Source organism: Pipistrellus hanaki (assembly GCF_964339955.1).
Source record: "Pipistrellus hanaki genome assembly, chromosome: 7".
In the NCBI taxonomy this organism is placed as follows: Eukaryota; Metazoa; Chordata; class Mammalia; order Chiroptera; family Vespertilionidae; genus Pipistrellus; species Pipistrellus hanaki.
Genome location: NC_140509.1, coordinates 3,979,519 through 4,003,404, shown reverse-complemented (window position 1 = coordinate 4,003,404; position 23,886 = coordinate 3,979,519). Strand labels below are relative to the sequence as shown.

The 23,886-nt window shown below is 49.2% G+C and overlaps 1 protein-coding gene across 2 annotated transcripts; it reads left to right on the top strand.

Annotated features, from left to right (window-relative positions):
- Positions 1-11,493: 11,493 nt before the first annotated feature.
- Positions 11,494-23,073, top strand: LOC311626196 (HLA class II histocompatibility antigen, DQ beta 1 chain-like). 2 transcript variants are annotated; one of them, XM_084891252.1, is made up of 5 exons: positions 11,494-11,675; positions 12,921-13,190; positions 20,498-20,779; positions 21,202-21,312; positions 22,760-23,073. In XM_084891252.1, the coding sequence occupies exons 1-5, from the start codon at positions 11,567-11,569 to the stop codon at positions 22,771-22,773; spliced, it is 786 nt and encodes a 261-aa protein (XP_084747378.1). In that variant the 5' UTR covers positions 11,494-11,566; the 3' UTR covers positions 22,774-23,073. The 2 variants fall into 2 exon arrangements, with proteins under 2 accessions (XP_084747378.1, XP_084747379.1); XM_084891253.1 differs by lacking the exon at positions 21,202-21,312.
- Positions 23,074-23,886: the final 813 nt, after the last annotated feature.

Sequence of the window (23,886 nt, the reverse complement as noted above, 5' to 3'; positions counted from 1 at the left end):
TGTCCTACTGGGCCATGTGGCTCACAAAGCTGCACTCTCTTGGTTCTCCTCTCATCGATTTGTGTGTGACTCTGTGGTTTGCAATCAAGTGTCCACATCTGTGAACCCACTGAGAGGAGGTCCAGGTCTGAGAGCTGAAGTTGTCATTAAATGGCAGTTCTGTGCTGGCACTTAAGAGGGAAAGGCAGGGGGTTCATGGTCAAATGCTTCTAATGTGCTCCCCCCTCCCTTTCCTCTCTGTAATGATGGGGTAAGTAGTAGGGACTAAAAATCATAGAAATTCCAACATGTGAACAGAGATGAAAAGTGACAAGGAGACGTTGTTGTCTTTATGCATGATGTCAACAAAGATGAACCCACACATTACGTCCAAACTCACATGCATGTGGCTCAGCACAGACCATGGGGACTCCCACAGGTACCCCTGCGTCATTGTGGTGTCCTGTGAGGGGAGTGTTCCATCCACAGAGGACGGAAACCTGAGTCTCTCCTGGTGAAATGTTTCTCTGTACTCACTCTGCTGCTACGCTGACTTCAGATTCTCTAAAATGTGATTTTAAAGAGATAGTTTGTGTGGAGAAAGGACCTACGTTATCTGTGTCATGGGAAATGCATATAACGGGTTACCTAAGGGTGTGAGTAGCTCCATAAAAATTTAGAAAAATGTAGGGATAAATCTTTGATGAATTGTTGTTAAAGGGAAACAATGTTCTGGGGACAGTATTTCTATACTGCTGCTGCACTAAGGAGGCCACAGACCCTTTAAAAGGAACGATGTTTCTGGTTCCTGCATGAATGCAGAATGGGTCCTACATGGCACTGTGGTGACAGGTGGTCACTATGTTCGCGGTGAACCCCCCTGACCAGCGCAGATTCCTCGGATCCGAGGGAAGGCGGGTTCTCCCTGAACTTCCGCCAGGAAGGAGTCCAAGCTTAACCTTCTACCGGAGGGAACTCGGGCAACCCTGGGGAGTCTCCCTCCCATGACCGGAACTCGTGTTCATGGCTGCTTCTTCATCGCAACTGCTACCCACGTGGCCCACACTCCCTCACCCGAAGGTCCCGGCCTCCACAGGGGCCCGGCCAGGTGGTTCAGGTGAGGTGCCGGAAACGGGATGTTGCCTTCCTCCCAGGCCAGGCCAGGCCAGGCCAGCAGCACCTGCCCTGAGGACTGTGTCCAGGAGGAGACAGTGCAGAGAAACCCAGAAAATATAGAGAATGCTGATTGAGCTAGGGAAGCAGCTGGCAGAGGCCACACCAGACCTTGCAGATGAGATTTTAGCCAATCAGAAAAAGGAGTCTAAGCTGACAGCCCTGTTGCTAGTAGAGAAGTCTGTGCTCAGAGGCCTCTGAGACCGGGAATCCCCTGGCCTGATGCAGCCTCCGCTGCAAGGCCCAGAGCAGAACCGAGTGCAGGGCCCAGAGCAGAGCCCAGTGCAGGGCCTAGACAGAGCCCAGTGCAGGGCCCGGAGCAGAGCCCAGTGCAGGGCCCGGAGCAGAGCCCAGTGCAGGGGGCCCAGGGCAGAGCCCAGTGCAGGGCCCAGGGCAGAGCCCAGTGCAGGGCCCAGAGCAGAGCCCAGTGCAGGGCCCAGGGCAGAACTAATGGAATTCCCCCTATGGGTGGAGGGAGGAGATGGGCCAGAGGCCCTTGTTGATCCCCTCTTTCTCTCCTAAAAATATCAAGAACAATAGGTTAAAACTGAATATCACAGATTCTCAGGGACCTTGAGGTGGGGGTTTAGGGCACTGAGGCACCTTAAAGTTCCCTCTCTATTCTCCTTGTCCCCCAACCCCATTCCAGGTCTGAGTTGGATGTTCCTCTCTTATTCTTCCACCCTTACTCTGGAGTGCCCCTGACCCTGACCTTGACTCTGACGCACCATTGCTGGTCGGAGCCCAGGGTCCATCCCCTGGCACAGGTGCTCTGGAGCGATGCACCCCACAGGGAAAATGAGACTAGCTCACGGTCTCCATTTGCCCATTTGAGCTGAATCATATCCCTGCTTCCTTTATCTGGTGAGCTCCTTATATTCTGCTTTCAGATCCTGTCCTCAAATTTAAAAGAACCTAAAATATATATATAGATAGAGAGAGAGGAAGAGAGAGAGAGAGAGAGAGAGAGAGAGAGAGAGAGAGGCTATCTTGTTTATTAATATTTTCCAGGCATGATCCCAGGGAGGGTGGAGTCTCAGATCTCTCAGGCCACAACCAAATGCCTTGAGCTCCAGGAGACCTAAATTCCTTCACTGTTATTGTTTTCATGTTAACTGTTGACAGTTGACTATCCTGCACCCTCCCAGGGAGCGGAGGAGTCCATCGAGCAGCTGTGACACCCCAATTGGCGCAAACACGTGGATTCAAGGGAGTTCTTCAATTACCCACGGAAAGGAGAGATAAATCAATGCAGGAGAGAGACATCCTGAAAAGAGAGACCATGGGGAGACAAAGAAACAGCCCACAAATGAAAGAAAAGCAGGCATCACCAGAAAAGGAAGTAAACGAGTTAGAGGCAAGCAACCTACATGGCAAGAATTCAGAGTAACGCCGGGACCGGTTTGGCTCAATGGATAGAGCGTCGGCTTGGGGACTGAAGGGTCCCGGGTTCAATTCCGGTCAAGGGCATGTACCTTGGTTGCGAGCATATCCCCAGTAGGGGGTGTGCAAGAGGCAGCTGATCGATGACTCTCTCTCATCGATGTTTCTAACTCTATCTCTCTCCCTTCCTCTCTGTATAAAATTAATAAAGTATATTAAAAAAAAAGAATTCAGAGTAATGATCATAAGATGGCTAAAAAGAATGGAAGACACATTTGACAATATGAGTAATACCCAAGAGGAAATGAAGAAAAACCAAGAGGAAATAAAGATGACTCAAGAGGAAATGAAAAATGACATCGCTACTATGAAGAACTCAATAGAAAGCATCAAGAGCAGACTAGAGGAAGCAGAGGATCGCATCAGTGAGCTAGAAGACAAGATGGAAAAAAATACCCAATTAGAGCAGCTTCTAGAAAAAAAAAATTAAAAAGCAGGAGGAGAGCCTACGGGAGCTTTGGGACAATGCAAAACAAAACAATATTCAAATAATAGGGGTTCCAGAAGGAAAGAAAACTAAGGTAGACATGGAAAACATATTTCAAGAAATAATGACAGAAAACTTTCCCGAGATAGAGAAGAAAAAACCCACACAAATCCAAGATGCTCGCAGAGTCCCAAGCAAAATGGATCCCAGGCCAGGACCGGTTTGGCTCAGTGGATAGAGTGTCAGCCTTTGGACTGAAAGGTCCTGGGTTCGATTCTGGTCAAGGGCATGTACCTTGGTTGCGGGCACATCCCCAGTGGGGGATGTGCAAGAGGCAGCTGGTCGATGTTTCTCTCTCATTGACGTTTCTAACTCTCTGTCCCTCTCAATTCCTCTCTGTGTAAAATCAATAAAATATATTTTTAAAAAAATGGATCCCAGAAGACCGACGCCAAGACATATTATAATTAAATTGGCAAACACCAACGACAAAATAAGAATCTTAAAAGCAGCCAGAGAGAGACAGAAAGTTACATATAAAGGAACCCCCATCAGACTAACAACTGATTTCTCAACAGAAACATATCAGGCCAGAAGGGAATGGGATGAAATATACAAAGTCATGAAAAGGAAGGGTCTGAATCCAAGAATACTGTACTCAGCAAGGCTATCAATCAAAATTGAAGGTGAAATCAGGAGCTTCACAGACAGAAAAAGACTAAAGGAATATATCTCCACCAAACCAGCAATGCAAGAAATGCTAAAGGGTCTACTGTAAAAATAAAGAAATAGGAAGTGAAGAAGGAACACAGGGGTATAGAATAAAAATGGCGTCAAATGAGTACCTATCATTAATAACATTAAATGTAAATGGTTTAAATGCTCCAATCAAAAGACATAGGGTAACAGATTGGATAAGAAAACAAGACCCATACATCTGTTGTCTACAAGAAACCTACCTCAGAAAAAGTGATGCACACAGACTGAGGGTGAAGGGATGGAAAAAGGTTTTCCAGGCAAATGGAAATGAAAAAAAAGCTGGGGTAGCTATACTTATATTTGACAAATTAGATCTCAGAGTGAAGGACATAACAAGAGATAATGAAGGCCACTTCATAATACTAAAGGGAGCAATCCAACAAGAAGAAATAACCCTGGTAAATATATATGCACCCAATACGGGAGCACACAAATACATAAAAAAACTACTGGAGGACATTAAGGGAGAGATTAATAGAAATACAATCGTAGTAGGAGATTTTAATACCCCACTGTCACCCTTTGACAAATCATTTAAACAAAAAATCATCAAAGAAATATCAATCCTAAATGACTCATTAGACCAGATGGAATTAATCGACATCTTCAGAACATTCCACCCAAAAGCCACAGAATATACATTCTTCTCAAGTGCACATGGGACATTCTCAAAGATAGACCACATTTTGGGACATAGGTAAAGTCTCTTCAAATTCAAGAAGATAGAAATCATATCAAGCATCTTCTCAGATCATAGTGGCATAAAACTGGAAATTAACTACAGTGGTGCCTCGCATAAAGAACGCCTCGCACAGCGAACGCTGCACACAACGAACTTCATTTCATGATTCATACAACGAACTTTGTTTCACACAACGAAGTCGCCCGAGCTTCCACGACCGCTTTGCCTGAGCTTCCACGACTGCTTCGCCCGAGCTTCCACGATAGCTGCCAATGTATTGCATCCTTCCGCACAGGCACTGCAGGCAGTCGTTAGTCACTGCGCTTAACTTAAGCACGTATCGCGGCAATCGTTCTTCATTAGGTATTAAATCACGCACGTATCACGGCAGTCGTCCTTTTAAGTTAAACTCAATATTTTTTTTATATCATGGCTTCTAAAAAAAGCAGGAAGGTGATTTCTGTTGAAATGAAACAGGAAATAATTAGAAGGAGTGAATGTGGGGTAAAACAGTGTGACCTCGTCAAAGAGTTTGGCCTCAGCAAGACCACCATTTTCACCATTTTGACAAATAAGGATGCAATCAAATCAGCCAAAGTAGCCAAAGGAGTATCAAAACTATTTCATGAAAAACATAGGTCTTCAATCCACGAGGAAATGGAGAGGCTATTAGCGATTTGGATTAAGGACAGGCAGGTGAAAGGTGACGTAACAACCCAAGATATTATCTGTCACAAAGCCAAGAGAATTTATGACGATCTAAAGAAAAACGTCCCTGGAAGTAGCAGCAATCAAGATAATGAAGAAGAATTCAAAGCCAGCAGGGGGTGGTTTTTTAGATTTAAGAAAAGGTGTGGAATCCACAGCGTTACTATGCATGGTGAGGCTGGCAGTGCTGACAAGAAAGAAGCAGAAAAGTTCTCTATTAACTTTCAAAAATGTATTAAGGATGAAGGATACTGCCCACAACAAGTGTTCAATGCCGATGAAACGGGTCTTTTCTGGAAAAGAATGCCGAGCAGAACCTTCATTACAAAAGAGGATAAGAAATTGCCAGGACACAAAGCCATGAAGGACAGACTTACCCTTATGTTTTCGTCTAATGCCAGCGGATACCTCAAGATCAAACCTCTATTGGTTTATCACTCTGAAAATCCAAGAATTTTCAAGAAAAATAATGTTATTAAGTCCAAACTGCCCATCCATTGGAAGTTCAATCAAAAAGCCTGGGTGACCCAAGTTATCTTCAGCGAATGGATTCTGGAAACCTTTGCTCCTGCCGTGAAGAAATTCTTGCTGGAAAAAGAACTGCCGCTCAAAGCCCTTCTGATACTTGACAATGCCCCTTCTCACCCAAAAGACTTAGAGGAAATATTGCAGGAAAATTATCCTTTTCTCAAGGTGCAGTATTTGCCACCAAACACCATATCCATTCTTCAGCCAATGGATCAGCAAGTTATTGCGAACTTTAAAAAACTCTACACTAGAGCCCTCTTTAATAAGGTGTTTGAAGAATGCGAGTTTGGTGGAGACAATATGACTGTCCAAAAGTTTTGGAAGGAGAAATTTGATGTCCTTATGGCAATACGACTTATACAGAAGGCCTGGGAAGAAGTGTCACAAAGGACCCTCATTTCTGCTTGGAAGATGCTTGTGCCTTCGTGGACCCAGGAAGAAGCAGTAGTTGATGACACAGAAGTGGTGAAGGACATCATCACAGTGGCCCAAAGGTTGGAATTAGAGGTAGAGGAAGAGGATGTAGAGGAGCTTATTGAGGAACACGAAGAAGAGCTGACAACTGAAGAGCTCCAAGCACTTCTGGTCCAGCAACAGGACAATTCTCAAAGGGAAGCATCATCTGATAACGAGGAGCAACAATCAAACAATCAACCAATCCCAACTGCTGACATCAAGAACATCCTGGTCAAATGGAAAGCAGTTCAGGAGTTTACCAATGCCCACTATCCGGATTCAGCTGAAGCAAACAGGATCAACGATCTTTACTCCGATACTCTTGTCTGTTATTTCCAGCAGATGTTGGAGAAAAGAGAAAAACAAACGACTTTGGACAGGTTTTTCATGAAACCATCGGCCAAAAAGCAGAAAATGGATGAAGATGTGCAAGATTTGGTAGACTCTACTTAGTCTGTCTTAAAATTAAAAAAATGTGTTTGTTTTTTTTTTTAAATTATGTTTTTAGATGTATCTAAATAAAAATAATAACAAAAAATTTATCTTTTTTTATGTCATCTTAGCATATTTCATGCTACAGAAGGAATTATTTTTTTTAACATGTATTGTTATGGGAAAACACGTTTCACATAACGAACTTTTCGCATAACAAACTTGCTCCTGGAACGAATTAAGTTCGTTGTGTGAGGCACCACTGTAAAATAAAAATAATCCAAAGAAATCAAACACATGGAGACTAACCAGCATGCTATTAAACAAGGACTGGGTTACCAGAGAAATCAAGGAAGAAATTAAATACATCCTGGAAACAAATGACAATGAAAACACAACAATCCAAAATCTATGGGACACAGCAAAAGCAGTTTTGAGAGGGAAGTTCATATCCCTACAAGCCTATTGCAAAAAACTAGAAAAAATAGTAATAAATGATCTAACTCTACAACTCAAAGAGTTAGAAAAAGAGCAACAAGAAAAGCCCAGTGTTAGCAGAAGGAAGGAAATAACAAAAAACAGAGCAGAGATAAACGACATAGAGACCAAAGAAACAATACATAAGATCAACAAAACCAAGAGCTGGTTCTTTGAAAAGATAAACAAGATAGATGGACCTCTAGCCAGGCTAACCAAGAAACAAAGAGAGAGGACTCAAATAAACAAAATCAGAAATGAAAGAGGTGAAATAACAACAGACCCCGCCGAAATACAAAGGATTATTACAAAATACTATGAACAACTCTATTCCTACAAACTGAACAACCTGGAGGAAATGAACATATTCCTAGAGAAATACAACCTTCCAAAACTCAATCAGGAAGAATCTATAAATCTCAATAGAACAGTAACTTGGGAAGAAATTGAAACAGTCATCAAAAGGCTTCCAGCAAACAAAAGCCCTGGGCCAGATGGCTTCACAGGAGAGTTTTACCAATCATTCAAGGAAGAACTAAAACCTATCCTCCTAAGACTATTCCAAAAAATCCAAGAGGAAGGAAAACTTCCAAACTCCTTCTATGAAGCCAGCATCACTCTAATACCAAAACCAGATAAAGACAACTCAATGAAAGAGAATTACAGGCCAATATCCCTTATGAACATAGATGCCAAAATCTTCAACAAAATTTTAGCAAATCGGCTCCAGCAGAGCATCACAAAGATCATACACCACGACCAAGTAGGATTTATTCCAGGAATGCAAGGATGGTACAATATCCGCATATCAATAAACGTGATACATCACATAAACAAGTTGAAAGATAAAAATCATATAGTCATATCAATTGATGCAGAAAAAGCATTTGATAAAATCCAACACCCTATCCTGATAAAAACTCTCAACAAGGTGGGAGTACAAGGATCATACCTCAACATAATAAAAGCTATATATGATAAACCCACAGCCAACATCATACTCAATGGGCAAAAACTAAAACCATTCCCTCTAAGAACAGGAACAAGACAGGGTTGCCCACTCTCACCACTCCTGTTTGACATAGTACTGGAAGTACTAGCCATTGCAATTAGACAAGAAGAGGATATAAAAGGCATCCAAATTGGAAAAGAAGAAGTAAAGTTATCCTTATTTGCAGATGACATGATATTGTACATAAAAAACCCAAAAGACTCCATTAAAAAACTAATTGACTTAATAAATGAATTTGGCAATGTAGTAGGATACAATATTAACGCCAAGAAATCTATGGCATTTCTATACACCAATAGTGAACTTGCAGAAACAGAGACTAAAAAGGCAATCCCATTTACCATCGCACCAAAAAAATTAAGATACCTTGGAATAAACTTAACTAAGGAGGTAAAAGACCTATACACGGAAAACTACACGACACTGAAAAAAGAGATAGAGGAAGATGTAAAGAGATGGAAGAACATACCATGTTCATGGATTGGTAGAATCAACATAATCAAAATGTCCATACTATCCAAAGCAATTTATAGGTTCAGTGCACTACCAATTAAAATACCAACGGCATATTTCACTGACCTAGAAAAAACTCTTCAAAAGTTCATTTGGAACAATAAAAGACCCCGAATAGCCACAGCAATCCTGAGAAAGAAGAGTAAAGTAGGAGGCATCTCAATACCAGATTTCAAACTGTATAACAAAGCCACTGTTCTCAAAACAGCCTGGTACTGGCACAAGAACAGACATATAGATCAATGGAATGGAATGGAGAACCCAGATATCAACCCAAATCACTCTGCTCAGTTAATATTTGACAAAGGAGGCACGAACATACAATGGAGTCAAGACAGTCTCTTCAATAAATGGTGTTGGGAAAATTGGACAGATACATGCAAAAGAATGAAACTGGATCACCAACTTACACCATACACAAAAATAAACTCAAAATGGATACAGGATTTAAACATAAGACGGGAAACCATAAAGATACTAGAGGCATCCACAGGCAGCAAAATCTCAGACATATGCCAAAAGAACTTCTTCACTGATACTTCCCCTAGAGCAATGGAAGCTAAAGAGCAAATAAACAAATGGGACTACATCAAAATAAAAAGCTTTTTTACAGCAAAGGAAACCATCATCAAAACAACAAGAAAGCCCTCTGTATGGGAGAACATATTTGCAAATGTTATCACTGATAAAGTTTTAATCTCCCAACATCTACAGACAGCTTACACAACTGAATAAAAGGAAGATAAATGACCCAATTAAAAAATGGGCAATGGATTTAAATAGAATCTTCTCAAAAGAAGACAGAAGGAAGGCCAAGAGGCACATGAAAACATGCTCCAAGTCACTAATTATCCAAGAAATGCAAATTAAAACAACAATGCAGTACCATCTCACACCTGTCAGAATGGCCAACATCAACAAATCAACAAACGACAAGTGTTGGCGAGGTTGTGGAGAAAAAGGAACCCTCGTGCACTGCTGGTGGGAATACAGACTGGTGCAACCACTGTGGAGAACAGTGTGGAGTTTCCTCAAAAACTCAAAATGGAACTCCCATTTGACCCAGTAATCCCACTCCTAGGAATATATCCCAAGAAGCTAGAAACATCAATCAGAAAGAATATATGCACCCCTATGTTCATAGCAACACAATTTACAATACCTAGGATTTGGAAACAGCCTAAGTGCCCATCAGCAGATGATTGGATCCAAAAACTATGGTACATTTACACAATGGAATATTATGCAGCCATAAAAAAGAAAAAATTCTCATTGTTTGCAGCAACCTGGATGGAACTGGAGAACATCATGCTCAGTGAAACAAGCCAGTCAATGAAAGAGAGACACCACATGACCTCACTTATTTATGGATGATAAAGAATATTATAAACTGAAGAACCAAAAGATAGATATAGAGACAGTAAAGCAACAAGCAGACTGTCAAATTACAGCGGGGAGGTTGGGGAGATCTGGGGGAGATAAGAGGTCAACCGAAGGACTTGTATACATGCATATAAGTACAACCAATGGACGCAAAACTCTGGGGAGTGAGGGTATTTACGGGGGGGGGGGGCATTGGTATAATTACAAAAATAATAATTTAATAAAAAAAATATTTTCCAGGCATTGTCTTAATTGCTCTATAACCATGCAGTACTACCCCTAGGCATGGGCGCGGGGAGCCTGGGAAATAACTCATTGATTAAAACCACATCAGTGGTTCTGCCTGTGGGGTGTGATGCTCAGGGGCCGCACAGCATGAGCTGAGTGTGAACACCTGCTCCCGCAGTCACACTGTCAGGCCCCAGGTGCTTCGTCACGTCTTTGCTCTCTGACCTGGAGCTCAGGCGCCCGTGTCCTGCTGGTGTGAATGTCTGTGGTTGTGTCTTTGCTGACATCAGATGGACCTGCTTCATGGTCCAGGGAGGACTGAAGCAGCAGAAGAGCTCAGAAGGGAAAAATCAACTTCAATGTAGGACCCCCTCAGAATATCCCACTGGAGAAGTGAGGGAGCAGCGGTATTTATTCTCACCTTTCCTTAGCCCCAGGTACTCCCACGGCCATTAAACCCAGCTCTTGTGGCCTGCCCCAATGGCAGCTCAGAAAATCTCACATGGAGAGTGTTAAGAGCTGCAATAGGCTACATCAAGCAAACAAACAAAAAAGAAAAATCAACTTAATTTTCAGATACTTGCATTCAAAGAGCACAAATGCAGTAATTCTCCCCTGAGGAAGCCTCACTGGCCAGCAGGAGTGCGTGTGTTTTGTGTGTGACAGTCCCACCAGCTACACGTGCAGCAGAGCGGAACGTGTTGCACTCTTAGAGCAGTCACAGTGCTGTGAGTGTGTGTGTGTGAAGGTGCAGATGTAAAATGCAAGAAATATAACCCACATTTCCAAAGAGAAGCCTGAGGCTGAAGGAGGTTGAGTAACTTATTGTCTCATAAAGGGCATTTGAGGTGGCCCTGCAGCTCAAGGCCATTCCTCTCAGGGCCCTGCTCCTCCCAGCAGGCTCCAGGCTCCGGAGTGTTTCAGATAATGAAGGGAGCATCTCGGTGACAATGATTTTGTCTCCCTGGTACATGGTCCCCACTTCCTTCCCTCCTAAACACCTCAAGTGTAAGGACAATAGGTTTAACCGAATATCACAAAGATGTCCACTCTTGAATCCCCTTTCTCTCTCGGTTCTCTGAACCCCTAAGGCATTCACCTTCTATAACAGAGACAGTCTTCCCATGTTCCTCCAGAGCAATCCCATGGAGCAGGGTTCCAGGCTCTGGCTGAAGCACCTCCAGAGAAGGCATCTGCCCAGAGACAGATGAGGCGGGCCAGCTCCAGTGCTGATTGGCTCCTTCCCTGGGACTCCCCAGTCTGACCTTGAGTGGCTGCTCTCTCAGGTTTTATTCTCTGAAGCGGCTCCATCAGCCATCAGGTGGAGCCGGGCTCTCTCCCCTTACTTCTTCCTTTGTGCTCCATCATGTCTGGGAAGCCAGCTCTGCGGGCCCCCGGAGGCCCCTGGGCAGCAGCTGTGATGCTGTGGCTGGTGGCGCTGAGGGCCCCAGTGGCTGAGGGCAGAGACTCCCCAGGTGAGTGCAGGGCAGCTGCCCACCGCCAGCCCGGGTGGGCTCCGAGGGACCTGGGCTGGGCGTGGGGTGGCTCTGACCTGAGAACAGTCTGTGATCACGCTTTTCCTCTTCGGGAAAGGGAGCTGCTGCCTTCTCATGTCCGCCTTCTGGGACAAGGCGAGGACATGCCACCTCGGGGGCTCCAGCCTGGGCTGACACAATGGAGGGCGGAGACTGGCCACTGCCAGTGACAGGAAAAGGGTTATTTTTGAAGAAAAAGTTTCTCCAAAGAAGAGACAGCAGGGCTTGTCCCCAGGACCTTGTGTGGACTGAAGACTAAGGGGCTCTGGCTGGGGAAGGTGTGGGGCAGGCCTGTGGGGCAGGTTTTGGGGAAAGGGCTCCCCTCCCTGAGCCTGAGGGGGGAAGGGGCTCCCAGCAAACCCTGGCATCTGCAGGCAGCTGAGCTGGAGCCAGGGGCTGGGGCTCAGGGTCCTCCCAGGGACTTAGGGCCCCACAGGGAGGGGGGATTGAGTGTTGAGTTGAAGGTGGACTGGCCTGAGGAGAAGGGGAGAATGAAGAGGTGACGGCATGCTGGGAAGCCATGTATTTCAGACAGGGTTCTGTCTCCATGTAAGCACTGTCAGTGCTCCTGCCGCCCAGTGTAGGTGTCCTGGTCCCTACAGTTACCTTTGTGCTCTGGGTGCTGTGGGCAGCCCGCCACGCTGGCCACTGGCACAGCCGCGTGGGACCCAGGTGGTCTAACTGGGAGCCTGTGCCCCTTCCGCGATGAGCCTCCCTTTCTGGGTGTGTGTGTGTTGGGGGAGGGGGGTAGGAGTGGGGTCAGGGAACCCTTGAATCTCACCGAGTGGGGGAGGGGGGCGCTCTGTGCCAGGGAGGAGGGGGGAGAGCGAGCCAGTGGGAGGAGGACGCTGGGTCGGGCTTTCTGTCCTTGTTCCCCAGACTCAGCCTGTGGGGACGCTGGTCTCTGAGGTTCTGGATTCCATGGGAAAGGGGGCCTCGCAGGGGCGTCCTGACCGCTCTGAGGCGGCCTGGATGGGAGATCACAAGGCCCTCCCAGCGGGTGTCTTACTCAGGGGGACGCAGGGCCCAGGGCACCCCAGAGGCTCATTCCCTGTCCCCTCCCCGCAGGGGGCAGTTCCTGAGGCCCCGGGGCGGGCGGATGGGGGCGCCTGTGGGGCGGGGCTGAGGTCTCAGCTGAGAAGGTCAGGGCTGGCTGGGCAGAGGCCTGATGGTGGCTCCCTGCAGGGGACTTCTTTTATCTGTATAAGTTCCACTGCTACTACACCAATGGGACAGAGAGAGTGCGGTTCCAGGAGGGATACTTCTACAACAAGGAGGAATACGTGCGCTTCGACAGCGACGTGGGCGAGTACCGCGCGCTGACCCCGCTGGGGCGGCACACAGCCCCGTACTGGAACAGCCAGAAGGACCTCCTGGAGCGGAAGCGGGCCGAGCTGGACACCGTGTGCAAACACAACTACCCGATGGATGAGGCCAGGATCTTGCACCAGCGAGGTGAGCCCGCCCGCCTCCTCAGCCTGACCAGTCACCTGCCCAGGAGGGGGCTTCTGGGACCCGAGCTCCCCGCACTGAAGGGACAGGGAGTCAGAGGAGGAGGCGGGATCAGGGTGAGGACTGAGGGGGACCATGCCTGGGAATGGGGGGAAAGGGGGACTGAGGGGGGAATGAGGGGAAAGGGGGATGAGGGGGGAATGAGGGGAAAGGAGGACTGAGTGGGGAATGAGGGGAAAGGGGGGCTGAGGGGGGAATGAGGGGAAAGGGGGGCTGAGGGGGGAATGAGGGGAAAGGGGGGCTGAGGGGGGAATGAGGGGAAAGGGGGGCTGAGGGGGGAATGAGGGGAAAGGGGGGCTGAGCGGGGAATGAGGGGAAAGGAGCACTGAGGGGGGAATGGGGGGAAAGGGGGACTGAGGGGGGAATGAGGGGAAAGGGGGCTGAGGGGGGAATGAGGGGAAAGGAGCACTGAGGGGGGAATGAGGGGAAAGGGGGGCTGAGGGGGGAATGAGGGGAAAGGGCGGCTGAGGGGGGAATGAGGGGAAAGGGGGATGAGGGGGGAATGAGGGGAAAGGGGACTGAGCGGGGAATGAGGGGAAAGGGGGACTGAGGGGGGAATGAGGGGAAAGGGGGGCTGAGGGGGGAATGAGGGGAAAGGGGGGCTGAGGGGGGAATGAGGGGAAAGGGGGGCTGAGGGGGGAATGAGGGGAAAGGGGGACTGAGGGGGGAATGAGGGGAAAGGGGGGCTGAGGGGGGAATGGGGGGAAAGGGGGGCTGAGCGGGGAATGAGGGGAAAGGAGCACTGAGGGGGGAATGAGGGGAAAGGAGCACTGAGGGGGGAATGAGGGGAAAAGGGGACTGAGGGGGGAATGAGGGGAAAGGGGGGCTGAGGGGGGAATGAGGGGAAAGGGAGCACTGAGGGGGGAATGAGGGGAAAGGGCGGCTGAGGGGGGAATGAGGGGAAAGGGGGATGAGGGGGGAATGAGGGGAAAGGGGACTGAGCGGGGAATGAGGGGAAAGGGGACTGAGGGGGGAATGAGGGGAAAAGGAGCACTGAGGGGGGAATGAGGGGAAAGGGCGGCTGAGGGGGGAATGAGGGGAAAGGGGGATGAGGGGGGAATGAGGGGAAAGGGGACTGAGCGGGGAATGAGGGGAAAGGGGACTGAGGGGGGAATGAGGGGAAAGGGGGGCTGAGGGGGGAATGAGGGGAAAGGAGCACTGAGGGGGGAATGAGGGGAAAGGGGGACTGAGGGGGGAATGAGGGGAAAGGGGGACTGAGGGGGGAATGAGGGGAAAGGGGGACTGAGGGGGGAATGAGGGGAAAGGGGGACTGAGGGGGGAATGAGGGGAAAGGGGGGCTGAGGGGGGAATGAGGGGAAAGGGGGACTGAGGGGGGAATGGGGGGAAAGGGGGACTGAGGGGGGAATGAGGGGAAAGGGGGACTGAGGGGGGAATGAGGGGAAAGGGGGACTGAGTGGGGAATGAGGGGAAAGGAGCACTGAGGGGGGAATGAGGGGAAAGGGGGACTGAGGGGGGAATGAGGGGAAAGGGGGACTGAGGGGGGAATGAGGGGAAAGGGGGACTGAGGGGGGAATGAGGGGAAAGGGGGGCTGAGGGGGGAATGAGGGGAAAGGGGGACTGAGGGGGGAATGAGGGGAGAGGGGGACTGAGGGGGGAATGAGGGGAAAGGGGGACTGAGGGGGGAATGAGGGGAAAGGGGGACTGAGGGGGGAATGAGGGGAAAGGGGGGCTGAGGGGGGAATGAGGGGAAAGGGGGACTGAGGGGGGAATGGGGGGAAAGGGGGACTGAGGGGGGAATGAGGGGAAAGGGGGACTGAGGGGGGAATGAGGGGAAAGGGGGGCTGAGGGGGGAATGAGGGGAAAGGGGGACTGAGCGGGGAATGAGGGGAAAGGAGCACTGAGGGGGGAATGAGGGGAAAGGGGGACTGAGGGGGGAATGAGGGGAAAGGGGGACTGAGGGGGGAATGAGGGGAAAGGGGGGCTGAGGGGGGAATGAGGGGAAAGGGGGACTGAGCGGGGAATGAGGGGAAAGGAGCACTGAGGGGGGAATGAGGGGAAAGGGGGACTGAGGGGGGAATGAGGGGAAAGGGGGACTGAGGGGGGAATGAGGGGAAAGGGGGACTGAGGGGGGAATGAGGGGAAAGGGGGACTGAGGGGGGAATGAGGGGAAAGGGGGACTGAGGGGGGAATGAGGGGAAAGGGGGGCTGAGGGGGGAATGAGGGGAAAGGGGGACTGAGGGGGGAATGGGGGGAAAGGGGGACTGAGGGGGGAATGAGGGGAAAGGGGGACTGAGGGGGGAATGAGGGGAAAGGGGGACTGAGCGGGGAATGAGGGGAAAGGAGCACTGAGGGGGGAATGAGGGGAAAGGGGGACTGAGGGGGGAATGAGGGGAAAGGGGGACTGAGGGGGGAATGAGGGGAAAGGGGGGCTGAGGGGGGAATGAGGGGAAAGGGGGACTGAGGGGGGAATGAGGGGAAAGGGGGACTGAGGGGGGAATGAGGGGAAAGGGGGGCTGAGGGGGGAATGAGGGGAAAGGGGGACTGAGGGGGGAATGAGGGGAAAGGGGGGCTGAGGGGGGAATGAGGGGAAAGGGGGGCTGAGGGGGGAATGAGGGGAAAGGGGGATGAGGGGGGAATGAGGGGAAAGGGGACTGAGCGGGGAATGAGGGGAAAGGGGGATGAGGGGGGAATGAGGGGAAAGGGGGACTGAGGGGGGAATGAGGGGAAAGGGGGACTGAGGGGGGAATGAGGGGAAAGGGGGACTGAGGGGGGAATGAGGGGAAAGGGGGACTGAGGGGGGAATGAGTGGAAAGGGGGACTGAGGGGGGGAATTAGGGGAAAGGGGGCTGAGGGGGGAATGAGGGGAAAGGGGGACTGAGCGGGGAATGAGGGGAAAGGAGCACTGAGGGGGGAATGAGGGGAAAGGGGGACTGAGGGGGGAATGAGGGGAAAGGGGGGCTGAGGGGGGAATGAGGGGAAAGGGGGACTGAGGGGGGAATGAGGGGAAAGGGGGACTGAGGGGGGGAATGAGGGGAAAGGGGGGGGATTCAGGGTGGGAATGGGGGAAGACCAGAGTAGGATGTGGGTGGGGGGGAGGGTGGTGAGGTGGTAGGACTCCTCTGGCCTGGGGGATGGCACCTGCACAGATCCCTTAGCCAGTCCAGTTCCCGGGGAGCCCATCAGGCATGGGAGTGGGCCCAGGCATCTGCTCCTCTTTCCACTGTTTCTGCACCTCCCACCTCACAGTCAGGTGGGTTTGGCTCCTTGTCCCTCACTTTGCAGGAATTAACTCTGTGTTCCCATGTCTCTGTGCCCAGTGTCCCTGTGCCCTGTGTTCCTTTCCCCTGTGTCCCTGTGCCCCTCGTCCCTGCTCCCATGCTGCTGTGAGCTTGTAGCAGGACCATCTCCAGCTTAACCCTCCTGGGAAATTCAGAGCTCCAACTGCCTCCAAGGCCCTTCACACATGTGCACTATATCACAGTCATGATGGAGTGTTTTGGTTCTTCTTCTTTTTTTAATTCTTTATTATTTAAAGCATTCCTAATGCCACAACCCTTTAATACAGTTCCTCATGTTTTGGTGACCCCAAACCATAAAATTATTTTTGTTGCTACTTCATAACTGAATTTTGCTACTGTTATGGATCGTAATGTAAATATCTGTGTTTTCCGATGGTCTTAGGAGACCCCTGTGAAAGGTCGTTTGATGCCCAAAGAGGTCACAACCCACAGGTTGAGAACCAGTGGTTTAAAGTATTTCATACAATACTACATATGTTTCCTTTCCCCCCATTGACTCTCCTTAGCTGCCCTCCCCCACCCCAACACTAACTCTAACCCTAACCCAACCCCACCTTCCCTCTGAAGTTTGATGGTCTGTTCGATGCTTCTCTATTTTTGTTCATCAGTTTGTGTTGTTCATTATATTCCACAAATGAGTGAGATCATATGATATTTATCTTTCTCTGACTGGCTTATTTTGCTTAGCATAATGCTCTCCATGTCCATGCTGTTGTGAACGATAAGAATTCCTTCTTTTCTCTCTCTCTCTTTTTTTTTTTTTTTTTTTTACCACAGCGTAGTATTCCATTGTGTAGATGTGCCACAGTTTTCTAATCCACTCATCTGCTGATGGGCACTTAGGCTGTTTCCAAATCTTAGCTATCGTAAATTGTGCTGCTATGACCATATTAAGAGGGGTGCATATACCCTTTCTGATTGGTGTTTCGGATTTCTTGGGATATATTCCTAGAAGTGGGATCAAATGGGAGTTCCATTTTGAGGTTTTTTTTTTTTTTTTTTTTTTTTTTTTTCGGAAACTCCATACTGTTCTCCACAGTGGCTGCACCAGTCTGCATTCCCAGCAGCAGTGCATGAGGGTTCCTTTTTCTCCGCATCCTCACCAGCACTTGCTGTTTGTTGATTTGTTGATGATAGCCATTCTGACAGGTGTGAGGTAGTACCTGATTGTCATTTTGATTTGCATCTCTCAGATGATTAGTGACTTTGAGCATGTTTTCATATGCTTCCTGGTCGTCTGTATGTCCTCTTTTTAAAAGTGTCCATTTAGGTTTACTGCCCTTTTTTTTTTTTTTTTAAATTAGATTGTTTATCTTCCATTTGTTAAGTTGTTTGAGGTCCCTATAAATTCTGGAGATTAAACTGTTATCAGAGATAACATTGGTAAATATGCTCTCCCATGCAGTGGGCTTTCTTGTTTGTTGATGGTTCCTTTAGTTGTGTAGAAGCTTTTTATTGTTTTGCCTCTTTGGTCTGAAATTATTATTCATGTGAATTCTGTTTTCCTAACTGTCTGTCACCAGTCCCGTACCTCTTTTAGCAGCGACTGCCAGGTATGTTTCTGAGCCTTTATGTATACATTCCCTGGTGCAGTGAGCTCACTCAGCCTTTGTGAAATTAATGAATAAATTCTCAGCTGCCACCAACTGAGGCGCAATAGAAAACAGATGGGCAAGTATAGCCTTAAAAACGGACTTTTAATTAATTTGTGCTATTTTGCTTAATACGGTAAACTCTTCATGACTTGGATCTTAATTTAGAATTTGTGAACGCAAAGTCTGAGAAAAAGATGTTTGCTAAAAATAAAAACAACTTCAGTGGTTCATAAGGCAGAATTTTAATCTTTTAGAAAACTCAGCAAATGATGCAATAAAACTGAAGTTTTAAAGTAAATAAAGTGATGATATTAAATGATTGAATAAGTTTTTTTTTGTTTGTTTGTTTTTTTTTTTTGTTTTTTTTTTACTTAGACCCTGCCTCCTCTCCCCCAGAATCACCATCCATTCAGGAGCAGATATTGTTAATTATATCCATTTAATGAGCATCTATTTCTTGACAGTTACCTTACCAAACACCCTCTGTGTAATGCTATTTAACTTCACAACTACTTGTGTGTTAGGAGTTAGCATGACCACTTCAATATGCTAATATTGGTACATAATAATCACTTGAATTAATTAGCTCAGCTATGCACTACATAGCAGTCGTTGTGTTCCGTATTGCATGTGAATACTACACGTATACAATGGGAGCACAACCTCATTAAAGCAATGGGAGCACAGCCTCAGAAGCAGCAAAATGAGTCTGTTCCTGCCTTTTTCAGTGCTGGTGGGAAGGAAAGTTCACTAGTGAATCCCTAGTCTGGCTCCAGTGTTATCTGCACACGTTCACATAACTTTTGCTGACTTTGCACTCTCTCACCTTCATGTCCACATCCTAATGCCACCAAGTGCTTATATTTTTGCTATCTCAGGTCTATTTTCATAAAAGTTATTCTAACATTTTTCTTTTGAACTCTTGCCCTGATTTTTCCCCCTCCAAATCTGCCTACTAGTAAGCTGACAGCTTTTGTAAATCCAGCTAGCTGACCATGCTTTTAGTCAGTCCCAGGAAGGAGAACCTGACAAGAGTCTAAGTGAAACTGGCTGGTGTGGCTCAGTGGTTGAGCACTGTCCCATGCACTGGAAGGTTTGATTCCCAGGCAGGGCACATGCTCAGTCTGTGCATGCAGAAGCCAACTGATCTCTCTCTCTCTCTCTCTCTCTCTCTCTCTCTCTCTCTCTCTCTCTCTCTCTCCCTTTTCTTCTCCATTCCTCTCTCTCTCTATAAAAATTAATGAAAACATAGTTAAAGTGCACACATGAACTATTTAGCATATAGCTTCATACTATCCGAAAATGGGAGATGCAGGAAAATGGCTGCAGAGATAAAGGATAAGATGTGCAAATAGGGAGGAGAGGTCCAGAGTGTGTGACCACAGACGGCTATCTGAGAAGAGAAAGGAACTGAGACGTGGGCAAATGTAATGTTTATCAGTGTGACCTGTTTTCAAGGTTCTCTTTTCCTTCAAAAAATTACAAACTTTGGAAATAACATTTATTTTACTAGATTGCAAGTTCTATATGGGCAGGGACCTTGGTCAGCTGTTTACCTTTCTTTTCCTAGTGCTTGTGGAATATATATTTGTTGAATGAATGAATAAGTGAATCAGTAAATGGGTAAAACATAGGTGGCATATATGGAGTGGACACGAAGTTTATTATTTAGTAGTACACAACCTAATGGGAGTTTGCCACAGAATGGCTTCTGAGCTGGGTTAGGCTAACAGCTGAGAGGGCTTTGTTGATGGTGACAAATGAGAACTACTCCTGCCCTTAAATCCTGTCCGTGTTTCCGCTGAGAATGGCAGGGAAGAGCCTCTTTGAGAATGTTGCTGCGGAGGGAGGAAGTGATGCTCACTGCTTCCTGCTCTGTTGGACACAGAACTGTCCGTAACGTTCCTAATCCCCAGTCCCTGTCACTGTCCCTGGAGCCGTGACCAGTGCTGAGGGTCTCAGGCCCCTGAGACTCACACTGATGCATTCCCTCCACTGTGCGGAGCTGCGGGACCAACAGGAAACAGGGTCGCTGCCCTGGTGGGAGTCCCTGGAGCGGATCCCAGGGTCCCTGTCAAGGTGGAGGGAAAGGAAGCCCAGGCTTTTCATCTTTATTTAAAAACATAGTGACTAGTGGCCTGTATAACCTAGCAACTTAAACATTTCAAGGGCTTCATTTTTATTAATTGTTAATAGAATAACTCCCATAAAATGACTTTGGTTAGCTCTTGACCCTGAAAAGTTAACTGACTCATGTGTTTACTCAGCTAATCAATGGCCCAGCTCCGGTCCTCATCCCGGACTCGGAATCCAGGCATCTTTCCCGCTGGTTCAGGGAGGCCCCTCCCTGTCACATCTCACTCCCTCTTTTCCTGTCTGTTACCCCCCCTCCCAGCGGAGCCCACAGTGACCATCTCCCCGGCCAGGACAGAGGCCCTGAACCACCACAACATGCTGGTCTGCTCGGTGACGGACTTCTATCCAGCCCACGTCCGAGTCCGGTGGTTCCGGAACGACCAGGAGGAGACTGCCGGCGTCGTGTCCACCCCCGTCATCAGGAACGGGGACTGGACCTACCAGGTCCTGGTGATGCTGGAAACGACCCCCCAGCGCGGAGACGTCTACACCTGCCGCGTGGAGCACCCCGCCCTCCGGAGCCCCATCACAGTGGAGTGGCGTAAGGGGCACTTTCTTCCCTGCACCCTGGGCCCCACAGACAGAGGGCAAACAGGGGCCCTGGCCATCCCATCACATCCCTATCCCTGATGCCACTGCTGAGTGGACATCACAGGACGCTAGGCCCTCTTGATCCGTGGCAGGGGCATCAGAAGATTCCTGATCTCATTGTGTTTCTAGACACTAAGGAGATCACTCTACACTGTGCCCAGTACCCAGCCTGGGAGCTCCGGGGGGCTGACTGTGGCAGCTGGTGACGGGGTTTGGGGTCCAAGGTTAGGATGTGTGTGAAGGAGCAGGACCCACTTCCCCCTGTCACCACGGTGCCCAGGGCTTACTGGCTGGTCCCACCCCGGGGTGGAGGCTCCAAAGGGCCCCTGTGGCTTTGGGGACAGAAGCTGACACCCAGGCTCTGCTCCCCAGGGGCGCAGTCTGGGTCCGCCCAGAGCAAGATGCTAAGTGGCGTCGGGGGCTTCGTGCTGGGGCTGATCTTCTTGGGGCTGGGCCTTGTCGTCCGTCACAGGAAGCAGAAGGGTAAGCACCTGGGAAACGGGAAGATGGGCTGTGCCCTGGACCCTCTGTTGAGGGGCCTCTGCATCTAGGTGTAACTCACCTCCGGACCTTGAAGGCAGGAGCCGGGGCTGGTGGTAGGAGAGGACGGACAGCCGGGCTGGTGGTGGGAGAGGACGGACAGCCAGGCTGGGAGAGGATGGACAGCTGGGCTGGTGTTGGGAGAGGACGGACAGCCGGGCTGGTGGTGGGAGAGGACGGACAGCCGGGCTGGTGGTGGGAGAGGACGGACAGCCGGGCTGGAGGTGGCAGAGGACAGACGGACGGGCTGGTGGTGAGACAGGATGGACAGCCGGGCTGGTGGTGGGAGAGGACGGACGGACAGCCGGGCTGGTGGTGGGAGAGGACGGACAGCCGGGCTGGAGGTGGCAGAGGACAGACGGACGGGCTGGTGGTGAGACAGGATGGACAGCCGGGCTGGTGGTGGGAGAGGACGGACGGACAGCCGGGCTGGTGGTGGGAGAGGACGGACAGCAGGGCTGGTGGTGGGAGAGGACGGACAGCCGGGCGAGGCTTTGGACTGGAGTTCACGGGTTGAAAGGCAGCCCTGCCACAGGCGTGCTATGGCGAGTGCCCTGGGCTGAGAGCTCATCCTGTCTCGCTGGCCCCTTTCCAGAAGCTGCTTCTTTAAGGTCAGCGCATTGGCTTCCCTTCCTCCTGGTGACAGGCCACTCATTCGGGGGATTGCAGCTTAGGGGTAAGGCCGTGTGGCTGATGGGTGCGGAGGACATAGATTTCCAATTGAGTTGCTTCTCTCATTGTCTGTGGGCGGGAGAGGGACTGGCTGTGTGATGAGACCTGTCTCTGTGTAAACTCCTTTGGTGGGATCTCGTGGGCCTCCCCCAGGTGCTGTCTTGCTCTGACTTAATGGGGGAGTGGAGGATGGCGGGGGTGCTGGGACAGGAAAAAGAGGGAGGGGTGGGAGGTGAGTGTATCTGGTCACAAAGGCCGCAGTTCATGGCGTGTCCCTTCCAGAGACCAAGGATTTGGGGAGAAGCTCGCCCAGTTTCTGAAGGAAGCTCTGGGCTTGTCTTCCAGAACCAGGGCTTAACTTTGGTGAATCTTTCTGTGAAGCCAGAGCCACGTCTTGGGTGGTAGGCACCGGGATGATGCCCGCTTTGTGCCACATGCTGGTGGCTCCTGCCTGTGGGCACTTACAACTGACTCCTAGTGGTGGATGGAGGGTTAGTTTCACTAAATTTACTAAACAGATGAAATCTCATATCCCCCACGGGGTAACAGCTGTCTGTGTGAGCCAAAGTGTGTGCTCTTTAGCTGATTTCACCTCGACAGACTCTGGGGGAGGTGATGACTGCATGTGGGACCTCAGCTTTACCTGATGCTGAGGGCCTGAGAGGAGGCAACAGGGTGTGTCCTCAGGTGCGGGTGCTGACCACTCTCTCTCCTACAGGGCTCCTGCGCTGACTCCTGCGGGTGCTTTGAGTGGGATCGGCTGTGTTTCTTCTGAAATGCCTGCTTGTTGTCCTCGCCCAGATTTCCCAGCTGCCTGAGAACCTGCTCCCTCTGAGATCAGCGTCCCAGTTACTCTGATGCAGTCAGCCAGGCATCTCCTGTGACCTCCCTGGAGGCCGTGGCTGTGACCTGGGAGTCTGTCCTAAGGGCTTCCAGCTGCATGTACTCAAGGCCCCCAATGCATTTTTCTTTTGTCCCCCCTGCCCCACCTGCTGCACTGTCCAAGAGAAGCACATTAAAGCCTTTACGTGACTCCAGAGCTTTTATCCAATTAAACACGTTATCTGTATCCTTCCTACCTGGGCGGAGGCTGGAAGCCCCTGCAGAATGGAAGGAACATGCTTTGCTCCTGGAGGGAGACTAGAGCATCGTGGGGTGGGGTGCTGTGATAAACGTGGGCAGAGAGAACAATTCAATGGTCCTCCTTCCTGGCTCTTTGGTTATTGATGTTCAGTGCCATGGCCACAGGATGTGCAGCCTCTCTTCCAGCCTGGTGGGTAGAGGTGTGTCAGCAGGTGGAATTACCTGGCCCAGGTACAGTGGCCCCTCCTGTCTCCAGGAACCAAACTGATGTTTCAAATGTTTTTGGCAAGTCACATTGATTAAGATCAAAAATATTTTTTTATGATGACAAAATTCTTTTATTAGCAGACTAGAGGCTCGGTGTGTGAATTTGTGCATGGTGGGGTCCCTTGGAATGGCCAGAAATCAGGCTGATTGGAGCCATCTCATCCAGTTCCGATCAGAGTGATCGGGCTTGCCAGTCAGGGAAAGGACTGCCGGAGGTTAAATGGCTATGTTAGCACACTGACCACAGGGGCAGTTCCTGCACTGAGTGTCTGCCCCTTGGTGGTCAGTGTACGTCATAGCAACCTGTTGTTCAGTTGTTCAGTTGCTTATGCTTTTATATAGAGAGAGCCAACCAGTTAGAAATTGGTGATTAATGAGTGAACATGTTTTCAGGCCTGAACATTTCTTGTGGTTATCTGCAGTGGTAGTTTAAAGAATAATTTAAAATTGCATTTTATTATCCAAAGCACTAATTATAAAAAATATATGCACCCC

Coding starts and splice junctions, on each gene's coding strand:
- LOC311626196 (XM_084891252.1), top strand. CDS start 11,567: ATGTCTGGGAAGCCAGCTCTGCGGGCCCCCGGAGGCCCCTGGGCAGCA. Junction 11,676..12,920: donor TGAGGGCAGAGACTCCCCAG/GTGAGTGCAGGG, acceptor GGCTCCCTGCAG/GGGACTTCTTTTATCTGTAT. Junction 20,780..21,201: donor CCCCATCACAGTGGAGTGGC/GTAAGGGGCACT, acceptor TCTGCTCCCCAG/GGGCGCAGTCTGGGTCCGCC.